Genomic DNA, 14,731 nt, shown 5'->3' with positions numbered 1-14,731 from the left:
AAACAGGAAAATGGCTGTGTTTTGACATCTATACAGCCTTTATTGATCCATTACCATAGTCCTACTTTTCACTAAATAACACAAAAGAAATGTGCAATAAAGGTAGGAAAGAAACAAACCAGATCTGCTTTAAAACAACACTGCTAATCTATCTGGACATATTCAAGTAGCCCAGAGGAACACATAATGGAAAAGAAATTGGTGAAAGTATCGAAATATTATTTAACAAAATGGTTAAGGTAATAATAATCACGAAACACAGAAGATTATGATCAATGGTGCATATCGATGGTGCCTTAGAATAGAAAAACCGCACTCTCAAAGTATATTCTCTTTACTTATTTATTATATGCCATAATAAATCGGCTTAGGCCGAAACGCATCTGTGGACATGGCATTAATAAATAAGTAAAGAGAATATACTTGAGAGTGCGGTTTTTCTATTCTAAGTTGTCACTTTTTAACACACACCCGAAATTGTTGTGAGATTTGAAGTTGAGCGCACCTGTTCTCACTACTGCATATCAATGGTGCAACATTTTTTCCCTTTTTCTTTTCTTAATAAAGCCCCATCAAAACCCATTGGAGCTATTACTGATTGACATGTTTTTACAGTACTGATAAGGATAACCTATGCTTCTATCATCTACCTTGTGAGTGCTGAGGTTGACCCATGTTATACTAAAACACTTAGCCTATCTACTGGCTGATATAGGCAGAATTATGTGCAAACAAAATGGGAGAAGTATGGGTGTGAATGTGGCAGCTGGCTACTGATGTTTTACAGGGCTAGATGGCAAACTTCACCAGCATACACGCATACACACACACACAAACACACACACACACACACACACACACACACACACACACACACACACACACACACACACAAACACACACACACACACACACACACACACATCACCACCATTAGGCCTATCCTACCTCTCAAACTGAGGTCCTGCCCTTGGGCATGTAAATGCCTTTAAAATGATTTTTAATGTGTCATTTAAAAAGGTCAATTCAAACTCGTGGTGTGTGAGATGATGAACTATGAGATGAATGGTAAAACTCCCTCCAGGGTCAAAGCTTTGTGTGTTGTAGCCCTATGTATAATACAGTTTTTTCCAATTGCTAAAACACAATTTACAAATGAGGCTGGTTTTTATCAATATACTTAACACAATTCACAAAACCACACACCCAAACTTTTAAAATACCTCATATATCCTGAAAAATGAAGCACTGCAACCAAATCTACATAGCATTATCAAAATCAAACGTTTGCACCAAATGGCACACACTTCAATTATATTACCAGATTTTTGTCTAACCAACTACACACTGGGCATAATAAAAAGAACTCTCATCTTTGGTATGCTTGTCGATAATATTAAAATAGTTCAAATTGTAGAATATGCTTCAGATTGTTCACATGCACAGAAATATTTGCAGATACACACACATGCCGTTGAAACATTTAGTTGTTTTATTTTTCACCAAACAAGTCAGTGTGTAGCATGTAGTGTCATTTTGAATGGCAGTGTTTTGAAATGGCAGATTGTCGTGTCTTATGCAAATAACCGTGTTGAATGCATTTACAAAGGGCCATTTTGAATTGCAAAATGTGTGTAAAGCAAATGTGTTTAGACTTTTGGAGACTTGAGAAGAGGTTTTGCTCCTTGTGTGTCAGCTGACACACAGTTTAATAGTTTTGACACACAGGGAGCAAAACCTCTTCTCAAGTCTCCAGAAATGTAAGTAATTGTGCTATGCATGTCATTTTAGTGTGTTAGCAATAGGAAAAAAGGAAAAAAACTGTAATAGAGAGTTTGTATTTGTGTGTGTGTGTTTGTATGTGTGTGTGCTTACATGCATGTGGTTTTGAACTCAGCTCTGTGTGTGTGTGTGTGTGTGTGTGCGGTCCATTTTATTGATATGTATTCATTTTTCCCTGCTCCATATTTTACAAGAATGTGTCTGAAATTCTGTGAGGTAAAGTGGGTACGGAAGGGAAAGAGATGGTGAGCTGTAGCCTATGAATGCCCTACGGGAAGCATAGAATTGTAGTGCTCAGAAAGAAGTCACGCATGCATTATGGATAGCCTGTTTGTACTACTTGTAAAGCATCTCCACACCTCTAGATGGCGAAAGCTGTTGCACAGTGGAGGTAGAGAAGAAGTGACTCTGTGACACGATTGCAAATGTTGACGATTTTGACCAACCATGGAAATAGTTTTGTACATAGTTGCAGCAGTCATTCTTATTGTACTTATACTTTTTGCTGTAAAAGTACGGGGAAGAGCAGAACAATGTAAGTAGATATTAAATTATTTTGTCGGGATGACATAGAGGTAACTTATCTACGTCAGCGTCAGCTTATGTTACTATTTTTATGATCTAGCAAGCTAACGTTACGTTAGCTGTAGTTTTACAGTCAGTTATTGTTATTGGCCATGGGTAAAGCTAGCCCCGATTCTTGGTTAGACATGCACTGACAGAACCCATCAATGCTAAGCTTTCCCCCCGCACGCACGCACACCTGTGTGACATCTTGCTCTGTTCAACTTGCTACAGGCTATGCGAAGAGTTACAGCTAGCCAGCTAACCAGCTGTCAAATTTGTTGGCTACACACCAGATAATCCAACAATGTGTTGGCTGAATCCCTGATTAGATTAGTAAATTATTAGATTTATTAGTTTAATAAAGGTCACTACTTAGTTTTTCACCGATGGTGTCATGCATTCATTAAAAACAGAAGGTCAATGTTTCTGCGGTGCGCCATTAGAATACTGAACATCCGCCTTAACAATCTTTGGTTTAAGTTTTGCAGACAGCACAGAAGTGAGATCACACAGAGACTGTGATGTTAGAATTTCTAACTTGTAATAATATTTCCTCCCTTATCGACCACCTATTCCCCCTTTAATAGCTGACAATGAGCACCAACATCAGGTGGTTGCCCGAGCTGCGGCACCGCCTCTGCGGCCCCAAATCGCCGAGGACCGGGGTGCTGGAATGCCCCGTCGCCGTAGACGCGGCATGCATGCTGCCATGGAGGCTAGACGTCCTCAGAGAGAAGCTTCAGAGGATGGTAACTTATGCTATGTTTCCATGCCTGTCTACCTGTGTGACATTACAGACATATCTTTATCAGAGACTGATTAGTTAAAAAATATATCCCCAAACTCACTTGCTTTAATGTTTTGGCTTTGGACTTGTCATTACTTTTATGAAAACCCCAGTTCATGTGAAACTAGCTATATGTGTATTAATCAAAGTGCATTTTTAAATTAGCAGGCTAATACTGTATTTGAAATTAGAGTTTAACTCTTCCGTGTGATTCCTGCTTCAGAGGACAGCCCAGTAGAGGTAGAGGAGGCGGAGGAGGAGGAGGATGTTCCTGTTCAGCAGGCCACTGGAAAAATAGGAGCCAAGAAGCAAAGGAAACTGGAAGAGAAACAGGCGAGGAAGGCCCAGAGAGAGGTGAGAGAACCTTGAGGAGTCAATCTCACAAGTGTTTGGGCAAGGACACCTCTGATCAATTTACCTCTTAGGTGAAATGCATAACAGGGATGTAATTGAGGTCTATTTGTTGAAATGCATAATTATACTATATCAGGGATGTGAAAATATACATTTTACCTCAGTGTTCCATACTTACTGCTGTCAGTCTTACTTTTTGTTTTCACTGTTTTTTTACTTGCTTGGCTACCTACTGCAATTAAGAGAGGTTGTGTAATATTATTTTCATGACCACTTGATTATTTCACTTGATTAGTCATCATGATAAGTAAGGGACAATGGATGACATTGTATTTGGGGAGCAGAAATGAATGTACGTTTTGGGTGGTAATGCGGCCATGATGCAAAGCGTATAATTGTCAGAGAATCCACCAATTATCTCTTTTCCAATTATCCCAGTACTTTTCAAAATCTATGGGCTTTGGCAGTCTGTGCCAATCAGGCTTTTTTCCTCAGCATGTTCTATAAGTGTCAAATATTACCTCACGGTCTTACACTCAGTATCTCTCCTATCTGCTTGTGCAACTCTCCCTTGCTGTGGCTAGTAAATGTAGGAGTCTGGAGGCTAATGCCGTTAAAGGCTACGTCATCTTATTAGCAGTTCACAGTACTCACCTCTGTTGTGGTCTATCAGCTGCCGAGTTGTGTATACTTAAGTTTCCTAGTACTGTCCTCATTGCCAAAACCTAGGAATCCAGTCAAAGGCAGAATCCACACAGGAGATCAGTTGTGACATCCAAAGCTGCTGTATACTTTCCAAAACACTTTCAGAAAACATTTTCAGACAGTGTAGTGTAGAGAAGTGTAATGGAAATATGTCCATCAGTTTATAAAAGGCTCTGGACTTTTACCTTATCTTGTTTAGACTTTGTGATTGACGGGATAAATGTATCATTTCACAGTTAGCATTGTCTATCTGCTAAGTATTCCAGTTGTGGACAGTTGTCATGAGAAACACTCAAAGTGCTGCTGTTGTTGTCCCGGTGACAGGCTGAGCAGGAGGAGCGCGAGGAGAGGAAACGCCTGCAGGAGCTCCGAGAGCAGGAGAGACGCAAGGAGGACGAAAAGGAGCGCATGCTCGAACAGCAAGAGGTAAAATGGCTGCCACACACACAAGAATACAAGTGAAGATAAACTTTTTCCTGTGATATTTCCTCAGTTCTGATGTATGAAATAAACAAAAGTTATGGTCTGGACTGTGACTGTAAACTCTTGCCTGAGGAAGAGCCAGGGGCTCGAAACGTTGCACGCAAAATAAAAAAAACCTTCCATGGGAGCTACATGGTGTGCGGATCACTGTCTTTTACTTCTGGACTGTGACTGTGTCTAATGCTCTGAAAATTTGAAGATTTTTGAATAAAAATATAGATTCAGAGTTATTAGGCAGTTTATCATCATTATTATTATCATTATTGTTTATTGTACATACATGGAGATTATTGGAGATGGAGATACAGGAGATTATTATTTCATTGCTTTAGGTGTTATTATTTTAGATGTAGGCTACTTCATGTTATAAAAATGAAACACAAAGTTCCTGCAGTGCTCTGTTTGAGTCTTGCTAATAACGTTGTTTGCTCTGTTTTTGTAGGAAGAAGAGGTTCGACGTGCCAAGGAGGAGCAAGAGAGAAAGGAGGAGGAGGAGTATCAGCGACTGAAGGAGTCTTTCATCATAGAGGAGCAGGGGGAAGCTGAGGAGCTCACTGAACTAGAGGTAAGGTAGTTGGTTTCGTTAGCAACCCTCATAAGTAAGGGATAATGTATAGAACGCCGGTCATTATTGGGAAAATAAGTCCCGACAGGGCGAACCAGACCCCAACTCGCAGCGGAGGAGTCTTGTTCCGCCCTGAAGGGAGTTATTTTCCCAATAATGACCGGCGTTCTATACATTATCCCGCTTATTACACGGCTACTTGCCAAAACGAAACAAACTCCCCATGATATGACTCTTTAGCCTACATAGCCTAGGTTATAGTCTATTTGTTACCGTTCATCGCAGCTTTTGCTGAGAAACAAATAGTTCGCAACAACACCTGCTGAACTTAAATCAAACATTCTTTAGAACACAGCTGATCAACCGTCTGCTTTTCCCTTTTGAATGAAGTTCCAGTAGTTGGGGAGTGATATGAAAGACCTGAATTAGAAGCACAAACTCCGTTGCCGTTGACAGTGGTCATTATTTTTTTCAGAGGAAAATAATGACCGCTAGAACTTTGGGAAATCCTATTCAAGTCAATGGAGCGTTCTACTTGCATTGTGAAGAGCCGTGTAATAATCAATAATAATATTAATGTTTGTATAAAGGTATGTCATAAGGCTGTATGCCAATAGTTATATTACTTAAGAACTGGTTTATATGGATGTGTAGTTTATATATTAACATGTACTGCTGTTAGGACACATGTGTGTCCTTTCTTTGTTTCTGTTGGTTGACTGTTTGTATGTATTTGCTTTTGACAGTCCCAAAATCTCCTTCAGGAATTCATTCAGTATATCAAGGTAATATTATGTGTGTTAATGTCTGTTAATTCTGTTATAATAAAGCTTGCACTGCACACAGCTGTCTAATTAATGTCACATTGTAACATGGCAGCATTTTCAGCAGATTTCTATTAAGAATTGCTTTCTTATGTTTTCAGTTAATTTGCATGCAGGAGTATTGTAATGGTAAAGCTGCATAGCCAGCACTGACTCCGTTATTAATCTTTTATTTGATCTTTTGGATTTAGGACTCCAAAGTGGTGCTACTGGAGGATCTAGCCTCACACTTTGGAATGCGTACACAGGTAGGTGCACTTTTAAGTGAGCGAGGAAGTGGTGACTTCTACTCAGTTGCTGGTGATGTAAGCCTAGTGATGAGAGCTCTGATCATGCATTGAGCTTTTAAAATTCAGGTTAGATATGATAAGGATAAAATGTATAATTCTCTGGAAATCGAACAACATCCACAATCTAGACGCGTGCACACGCTTGTTTGTGTGGTCACGTCACCCAATGTAACTTTTTTTTTTTATCTTGCAGGATGCTATCGCTAGGCTGCACGACTTAATCTCAGACGGCTCTCTCACAGGTCAGCCTTAGTAAAGCATTTACTTTGGGAAGCACAGACTTATCATAAATAATATGTATTCATCATGAGTTGGACATTCTGGTAATGCCTTAATCATTACTCTGTGACTGGTACTCTGACCATTGAAGAAACTCACTCTTATTTTTTTCCCTGTTCTGTTTCTCAGGAGTGATCGATGACAGGGGGAAGTTCATCTCCATCACCCCCGAGGAGCTGAACGCCGTGGCTCATTTCATCAAGCAGAGGGGCCGTGTCTCCATCTCCGAGCTGGTGCAGGCCAGCAACACGCTCATCAACCTCACGCCCGTCACCCGCAGCACGGCCTGAACATTGCGTAACTTAAAGGACTGCTTGCGCAAATGTGTATGTACTGTGTGTGTGTGTAAAAAGATCCTTGTGTGTACACACACACACACACACACACACACATATGTGCAAGCGCACACACACACACACACACGCACACACCACCACCAACAGCAACAGCAACATACAAGAGAGACTCGCACATACTTACACACACTGACTTACACACACTGATAACCTTTTCAACATACAGCTATACACAAATACACAGACATTCTCACACAAACGCAGATGAGATGACAAAAGTGGTTGACCGGCTGTGATCATTTTGAGTGTTTCTCATTGCTTTGAGTAACTATTTTACAGTCGTGAAATTATTTAATAAATGTTTTTGGGAAATATTGTTTAAAACAAGCAATGTCATTCTGTATTGTCATTATGCATTTCCTACTGTAAAGAGGGCAATAAAAGAATTACTGTAAAGTTAAAAGGCTTTTTTTGTTAGGGTACTGTAAAACCACCAGTCATTGTAAAGGTCAGCCTTGTAATCAGTGTTTTCCACTGATACTTTTTGATATATCATTCAGTGAGTCAGGAACTAGTGACCCTGTGATCACCCTTGTGTTTTTCATTTCCGGTCATTACTGTCCAGACAGCTATTTAGCAGGTGATTCTGTGCAACCATCTTTGGTACAGCAGCAAGTGATACACTAACTTCCTGTAATAGGTGCCGCTTTCAAAATTAAAGTCAGTGAACATTGGAAATCCATAGCCTGTGTTGTCCCCAAGTTAGCACTAAAGACAGAACATTTCATGATGATGAATATACATCATAGTTATTTGTAGTATTTAAATTATATTTGGCTGCCATTGAATACCTAATATAATAATATGGTTTTGGTTTACTACTTCTTCAATTAGTAGGGTGTCTTAGAAGTGTCTTATTTGTTGCAGCTAGCTCAATAAGGGTAATGTAAATATATTACTGCTTTATTATTATTATTACTATTAGTATTATTAACAATTAAATTAAAGTGAAATGTACTGAAGACGGCACCCTTTATGATTAATTGTTAACTACGAATGGAACTTTTATGTTGACAAGTTTATTGAAACTACTGCCGGAAGTACAATATTTTGACAGTCCCATGGTGCTGTCAAGTCCTGTCAAATTTAACTTAGTTTTATACCTAGGGATGTTGTTACATTGGATTGCTTAGCTCTGCAGTACGGTTTGGTTAAGACACCAAACGCACTGATGTCAGCCCTTAGACATGGACATTCGTGACAGTGCTTCAGTCAAAACAGTTTATCTATGCGTGTAATTCGACTATTAATTGTTGGGTAAGTTTTTTTTCCCTGTAATGTTCCGAAAGGTTGCTAGTCAGATAGCTAGCTAGACAACAAATACTAGCTGACCTAGCAAGCTAACAACTTGTTTTACCACGGTCATTAAAGCTGTCCTCTAGAGTGCATGCACATTTTGTTCTTTTGATGTTATCAGTGGCCATACGCATCTTATTCATGATAATTAGGCGGTTTTGAATGTACAGGTAGGTTATAACGTCAGAAGCCATTTTCTGCAACACCAGTCGGAATAGGTATAAGCAATGCTAAGTTATCCATCTTAAGTTAACCTTACAAAACGTTTCCCTCTGCAGCGGGGATTGTCGTCCTATTTTTTCACACAAACTCGCGTCACATACGTACGTCACCACCCATTTGGAGGAGCAAACAATCGGATTTTTGGTTCCTTAGTATGTTTTCTCATCTCAATGGCAATGCAGCGTATGTTTGCACCTCCGAAAGCATGGCGTACCCGGTTACCTCCCAAAAACGCCCGTAAACGCCCACAAATACCCTAATCACCAAAAAGCCAGCTCATCATGTGAAGTGTCATGTGGTTTAAAAGTAGGGCAGCACGATTTTGTAAAAATATCCAGTTACGTTTTCTCTGAAAGATGCAATTGCGATTGTGATGTTTAGTGATATATTTTTTGAAAGTCAAGCTTCAGTTCAATATTCCTAAATTAGCTTTAACTTGGGCCACTTCTGATTGGTGAGCATAGTGCATGAGAAGATTGGTGAGCTGCAGTGTGTTACACAAGGAGGATGCCATAAATGTAAAAATCATGCGACAAGATTAACCATTGGGTGTAAAAGACATAATGTGTGCAGTACAAAGTGTTTGAGTTGAGGATGTAGCTGATGACGTTTTTCCCCTCCTAGCTTAACCTGCAAACATGACTCTCAGTCTGACACCCGCGGCCGTTTGTCAGTGCTTCACCCTGGTGTCCCTGTGCACCTCCATCGCTGATCCGAACTGGATTGAGGTCCGGAATACCTCAGATCCCAGTGGCAGGCAGCTCATCTATGGGGTGGCGTTCACTCTGCACGCAGCGCAGAATCTGACCGACACAGGTATGGCGAGGATATGCACTGTGTATAGGTGTAATTTTTCCTATATGGTGGCCAGTCACTAGTACAGAACAGTCAGAGGTCTTTACCCTTTTTGTTTTCAAAGAAGAGACAAGGGCGTAGGTTTGGTCTCAGCTTTGGTGGGGACACCTAAAAGGAACCAAAGCTGCCATCATCCTACAAAAAAGAACCTAAGTTGCCATCTTTGCCCATATAAGGAGATTATAAGGAGACCCGGATGTTAATTGAAGCTAACTACCTGTGGCAAGTTGCATTGTAAATTAGCTCTGGGGTAATATCAAAGCGTGCCGTCTTCACATACTGTACCAAAGATCACAGTATCCACTCGAAGGCAGAGGACAAAATTGTGTAGAGCAAAACATCTGCATTTCCGATTTCTTCATCCCTGCGAGAGTTTAACAGGTGCGATAACTCAAAATCTCCATGTTATTTTCGCATATGAAAAATCCCAAGATACCAGAACACCTTACATGGGCAAAGATGGAAGCTTTTTCATAGGTGAACTTCAGAGGTCTATTGAGATTGGGAGTAGGTCTGGAAGGGCTTCACTGACTTACGACTTCCAGGGCCGTAACTAGCAGTGAAATTAGACGTAAGTTGTTGCATAAAATTCTTACCACATCTTACCACAAGTGCAGCAATCAAATCTTTCTTGTAAACAAAGGGTTTAAATGCAGTTGTTATCTCAATTCCAAAGAAAATACACGTCCATATCTGTTTAACCCTGTTGCCATCAGCGCAGCCATTGGATGTTTTGAATGCACTGCTCTATCTGTCATCATATAAAACTCACCCCATGCCGGATTAGCGATTGTGATTGGTGCCTGGGTTTTTGTAATATTGAAAATGGGCGTCAATGGCCTCCTTGCCAGACCAACCTGCAGAGCGAATTCAAATGTGCTAACAGGTTAGCCTGAAAAAAACCCAAACAATCTTATATACAAAGCGCCACATGTTTGGCTCAAGCTGTCATTTCCTCATACATACAAGTTCCTCATACCATTTTAACATGCCAACTTGTGGTCAGCTACAAGTTCTGATAGAAGTGCACATATTGAAGATTTGATGAAAAGTGTATGGTGGACGCTGCTGTTTAAATATAAATCTGGTGTACTTCAGGTCCCCTGGGCGGGTCTAATGGCCTGGGTTTGTGGCTGCTGTACGCTCTGGCTGCTGTGTGTTATGGTACGGTCCTCCTCTCGAGCTCTGCTTTCCTGCTGGACTTCCTGGGCATTGGGACCGCTCACCCCAGGCCGATTGGAGCTCTTCATGTTTGCACAGGTGACAATTCCGCCACCCCAAAATTGGGTCAGATCCTGTGTGGAGGTCCAGTAGTTCAGTATTGAATGAGAGTTTTATTTTTTATTTATTTATTTTTTTATTTATTTTTTTTTACAACAAATGTTGTATATATTTATATACACACACATTTATATTCTATATGTAAGGGATAATGGACGACATGGTGGTCTGTTCACAGAAATTAATGCACGGTCGAGTTTGAAAACCGGCCCCGACGCGAAGCGGTTCATTTCCTGTTACAATTTAAACGTTTTAATTGCTAAAACTGTCTTGTTTGTATAATTAATTTCTTCCGACACCATATCAACTAATTTCTCAACTTGCAGGACAAACTGCCGTTACTAATTCTAACTAGATGGTTGCTACGGCCAAAGGCCAGTCGTTAGTTCTATCTCCCGTTGTCAAGCGAGCGTATCCCAGGATTCTGATGAACTTTAGCTTTGAAACGTCGCTATTTTACTCAGCCTGCTGTCACCCAGCTAGCTAAAAGCCACCTCCGTCATATGCTACAATGTTGCCATGTTCTGAACGTCTGCATTTTATAGCTCGGATGCAACGTGGCAGTTCATTTAAACTTCACGAGTTCGGTGAATTAATATACAAGTGTGATACGGCCAACAAAATGGATCTACTTCATAGGTGTGCATAGGACGATGGGAAATTCAACCAAGCAGTGGAATATATATATATATATATATATATATATATATAACCTGTAGGGACACTATTAACCAGACAAAACCAGTGGTAGAGCTGTTCTACACTGTATTTTATTTCTATAATAAAATACAGTGTAGAACAGCTCTACCACTGGTTTTGTCTGGCAAATAGTGTCCCTACAGGTTTATCTAAATGTAGAAGTTTGAAAAGACCAATAACATCAGAGTAAAAACATTTTTATACATTGTCTTTGTAAATTTCCAAGTGGGTTGTTGTGGAGGGGTTCTAATTTATAGATAGGGTGTCCACTGATTAATCTGTTGCAGGAATCTTGTTATAGTTGTGTTGTCCTTTCCCTTGCCTCCTCAGCTGTGCTGTCTGTGGCTATCCTGGGGGTCTTCAGCGCTTGCATGTTCGTCATCTCGCGTAACCTGCAGAAACTGGGAGCGCCAGCGAAGGGCTCCGTGTCTGCCGACAAGCGGATCCTGGAGCTGCACGTGGGCGAGAGCCTGATCATAGCCATACTCGGCATCATCTTCTCCTGTTCGGCCGCAGCTTTCAGCCTGTGCAGCCAATCAGATAGAGGCGGCACATCATCAAGGGACTGCGCGGTCATCGAGGAGGGTGCGGACACTGAGCCCCTGATGGGTGGAGCCGAGAGGGAGGAGTGTGTAGGGGAGGTGTCGCCTGACTAATCGCAGCCAATAGAAAGCAGAGCCTCAGTCACACCCACTAATGAAAGAAGTGCCTGCAGCAGAAGGACTATGAAGTTTGTGTTGGTGGAGGCCAGAAGGAAGTCCGAGCACCAAAGATGTCACTGAGACACTGTAAAGCACTGATCCCACCACTGGTCTCATCTGGTCTGCCTAGAAAATGTTCCCATTTCCATTGGCCCAGAGAAGAACTCGTATTTGGTTTTGTTACTTGACTACCTTTTCATGGTTAATGTGTTATGTTCTGTGTTTTTTTTATGTTGCATTTTTTCCCCATACTGATGTTTTTAAAATGATAAGTCAGAACCAGTTGCTCTTTGGACCAACACCACAATGTAGAAGAAGCACAAATGTTTAACAAGTCACCACAAACATAGTTTATTTTACATGCCACTTTTTACTGAATGTTATCCTGCTGTCCTGGCTTACGTGCACATTGCGATGTAATGCACATCAAAGAACATATTTTATTTGAATATTTTCGGCATGTTTCCATTACATATCATGGTGCAAGGGGACCTTCAGCACTTTTTAATGATTTGGAGTACAAATGGAATATTAATTTACATTACAAATGTCCAGTTTAGCTAGATTATTTTGAGAAATTTACCTTGTAAAAATAATTTGCAATGGAAGCCATTTAATGGTCAAATTACTGGTCTTGAAAATTATGAAATTGTTTACTGAGCTCTAAAGAGTTTTATGACACAACCCAGGAAGGCCAAGTCATTTCATTCAAACATCACCATGTCCAAATTATATGCAGTCCTTCAGAGATTTTTGCACAAGTGATTAGGGGGAGGATAGGTGCCCAGTGTTTTATTCCAATTTTTACCGTTATTATTATTATTATTATTATTATTATTATTATTATTTAAATGTTGCAATGCCTGTTTTACTGTGACACCTGTACACTGTTCAATACCAGGCTCTTTTTTGAAGGAGATACACTATCTTACAGTCTTTTTAAAAGACTCACAGGCTTCAGGGACAAACTTGATTAATTACTGAAGATTCTGTATACATCCTTTGCATGGCATTAATGAATAACCAAGAATATCAATATTTTTAATACATGCAAACAGCAACAACAGTTTTATGGACCAAAACCTAGTTTTGTGATCTTTTTAACAGCAGGAAAGTGTGTAATCATGTGCATGTGTCTGTCCTTATGATTACATTTGCATGTTTTTCTTCTATAACATCATATTGCACCATATTTAACATCTTTGCTTTTTAGTGGTTAAACACACAAAAGCTTTGACTTTTGTGTGTTTAACCACTAATTAAGATCAGAAACCTGTAACAGTTACTGGTTTGAAGTCCTGATTATTACTGTATATGAGATTCATCTTAAATCAGTCTCCTTTCAATTAGCAATGATTCACGATACAACAGAGCCATAGGTTTAGTTGTAGTTAATCATGTCAGCTACATCCAGTTGGCCTGTTTACATTCGAGTTTGCCGTTTACGAATCGGATAAATCAATACTAGTGACGTCTTGTGTTAAAATACGATCTGTGCAGTGATACTGATGTGTGATTTTGCAGTCCGGAGTGTACCGTTTGAATGTCTTGAGCTGATCTGCCGATAGCTGGTTCCTCAAATCAGAAATGAAAACTAGGTATTAAAGTTTGACTGTTGCTTGCATGCGTCATCTCGCGTAACCTGCAGATTTACATGCATTCATATTTACATGCAGCAATTCATTTTTTGTAACAAATGAGGATCCTATTGGATGGATCCTCTGCACGCTGTTGGTTGCTGTTGATATTTTAATCTTATATTGTATGTCTGTCTGTTTTAACACCTTTGTACAAGCTGATCAAGACATGAAACCTCAACTGTAAAATGCTCTATGTATCTTTCTCTTTCTGCCTCTGTTTTTTTTTTATCTGTGATTAATTTATATTTCCTGATAACCACAATTTTCTTTTCTTTTTAACCTTATTAAATCCTTCTGTCCATATATAATACTCATCATATTGGTGATGCACTGACTTGACTGTACTGTGTGACTTAGTTTTGTTTCCTCATCTGTCGTGTGTGTGTGTAGAGGATGTGGAAGTACAGTATATATGTGGGACATCATGTTGTCACACTGTGGTGTACTCTGAAGCCTTTTAAGGCTGCCTTTTAGCTTTTTTGTCTGACGTTCTGCATTTTAACATTTCCTGTGTATTACTGCACAAACTCAAGGGTGAGTTAAATATACGTGGTTTCCCCTGCTCTGCTCTCCTCTTCTTGCCTCTGTGTGCATGTATGAGTGCAGCTGTGTGTCTGTTTGTTGAAAGAATTAAATAACAACGTTCAGCGCAAGTTCAAGGTCTATGTGATGGCAATCCAGACCAGTTGGCAAATACAAATGAGGGTTTTTGTCAGTCTTAGGTATAATATATACATGGGATATTACATTAACTCACGATGGTGTTTTTTTTTTTTAGCACTTCCTTTCTGTTGTATCTACTCTAAGCGCACACGACTCAAATGTACAGACTGAAATATTCAGTCAAAGGGTTTCATCATGTGGGATTTCTAACACCCCAAGCCATGTCATGTCACCTTTGAGTGTGATACCAGCACATCACATCCCCAGCTCCGAGGCAGTGGGAATAGCATGTACAATTAACATGGTTTGGTGCACCATTATCCAAAGGCAGTTCTGAGCATAGAAACCTGGACGACAGAGTCCACACTAACAGCTGGTTTAT

General features: G+C 40.0%; 2 protein-coding genes across 2 annotated transcripts; both read left to right on the top strand.

Moving 5' to 3' along the window:
• Nucleotides 1–2,161: 2,161 nt before the first annotated feature.
• On the top strand, nt 2,162–7,395 carry LOC125304654 (DDRGK domain-containing protein 1-like). The gene is made up of 9 exons (XM_048259092.1): nt 2,162–2,317; nt 2,937–3,098; nt 3,360–3,490; nt 4,520–4,621; nt 5,121–5,243; nt 5,990–6,028; nt 6,259–6,315; nt 6,551–6,599; nt 6,766–7,395. The coding sequence occupies exons 1-9, from the start codon at nt 2,230–2,232 to the stop codon at nt 6,924–6,926; spliced, it is 912 nt and encodes a 303-aa protein (XP_048115049.1). The 5' UTR covers nt 2,162–2,229; the 3' UTR covers nt 6,927–7,395.
• A 705-nt stretch (nt 7,396–8,100) lies between these two features.
• Nucleotides 8,101–14,248, top strand: LOC125304099. The gene is made up of 4 exons (XM_048258122.1): nt 8,101–8,249; nt 9,135–9,326; nt 10,464–10,625; nt 11,676–14,248. The coding sequence occupies exons 2-4, from the start codon at nt 9,149–9,151 to the stop codon at nt 11,999–12,001; spliced, it is 666 nt and encodes a 221-aa protein (XP_048114079.1). The 5' UTR covers nt 8,101–8,249; nt 9,135–9,148; the 3' UTR covers nt 12,002–14,248.
• The last annotated feature ends 483 nt before the right edge of the window (nt 14,249–14,731 follow it).

This window comes from Alosa alosa, chromosome 12 (genome assembly GCF_017589495.1).
Source record: "Alosa alosa isolate M-15738 ecotype Scorff River chromosome 12, AALO_Geno_1.1, whole genome shotgun sequence".
NCBI classification, from domain to species: domain Eukaryota; kingdom Metazoa; phylum Chordata; class Actinopteri; order Clupeiformes; family Clupeidae; genus Alosa; species Alosa alosa.
Note: the sequence above shows the minus strand (reverse complement) of the source record. Positions and strands in the feature narration are given on the sequence as shown.

Coding starts and splice junctions, on each gene's coding strand:
- LOC125304654 (XM_048259092.1), top strand. CDS start 2,230: ATGGAAATAGTTTTGTACATAGTTGCAGCAGTCATTCTTATTGTACTT. Junction 2,318..2,936: donor ACGGGGAAGAGCAGAACAAT/GTAAGTAGATAT, acceptor CCCCTTTAATAG/CTGACAATGAGCACCAACAT. Junction 5,244..5,989: donor AGGAGCTCACTGAACTAGAG/GTAAGGTAGTTG, acceptor TGCTTTTGACAG/TCCCAAAATCTCCTTCAGGA.
- LOC125304099 (XM_048258122.1), top strand. CDS start 9,149: ATGACTCTCAGTCTGACACCCGCGGCCGTTTGTCAGTGCTTCACCCTG. Junction 9,327..10,463: donor GCAGAATCTGACCGACACAG/GTATGGCGAGGA, acceptor GGTGTACTTCAG/GTCCCCTGGGCGGGTCTAAT. Junction 10,626..11,675: donor AGCTCTTCATGTTTGCACAG/GTGACAATTCCG, acceptor TTGCCTCCTCAG/CTGTGCTGTCTGTGGCTATC.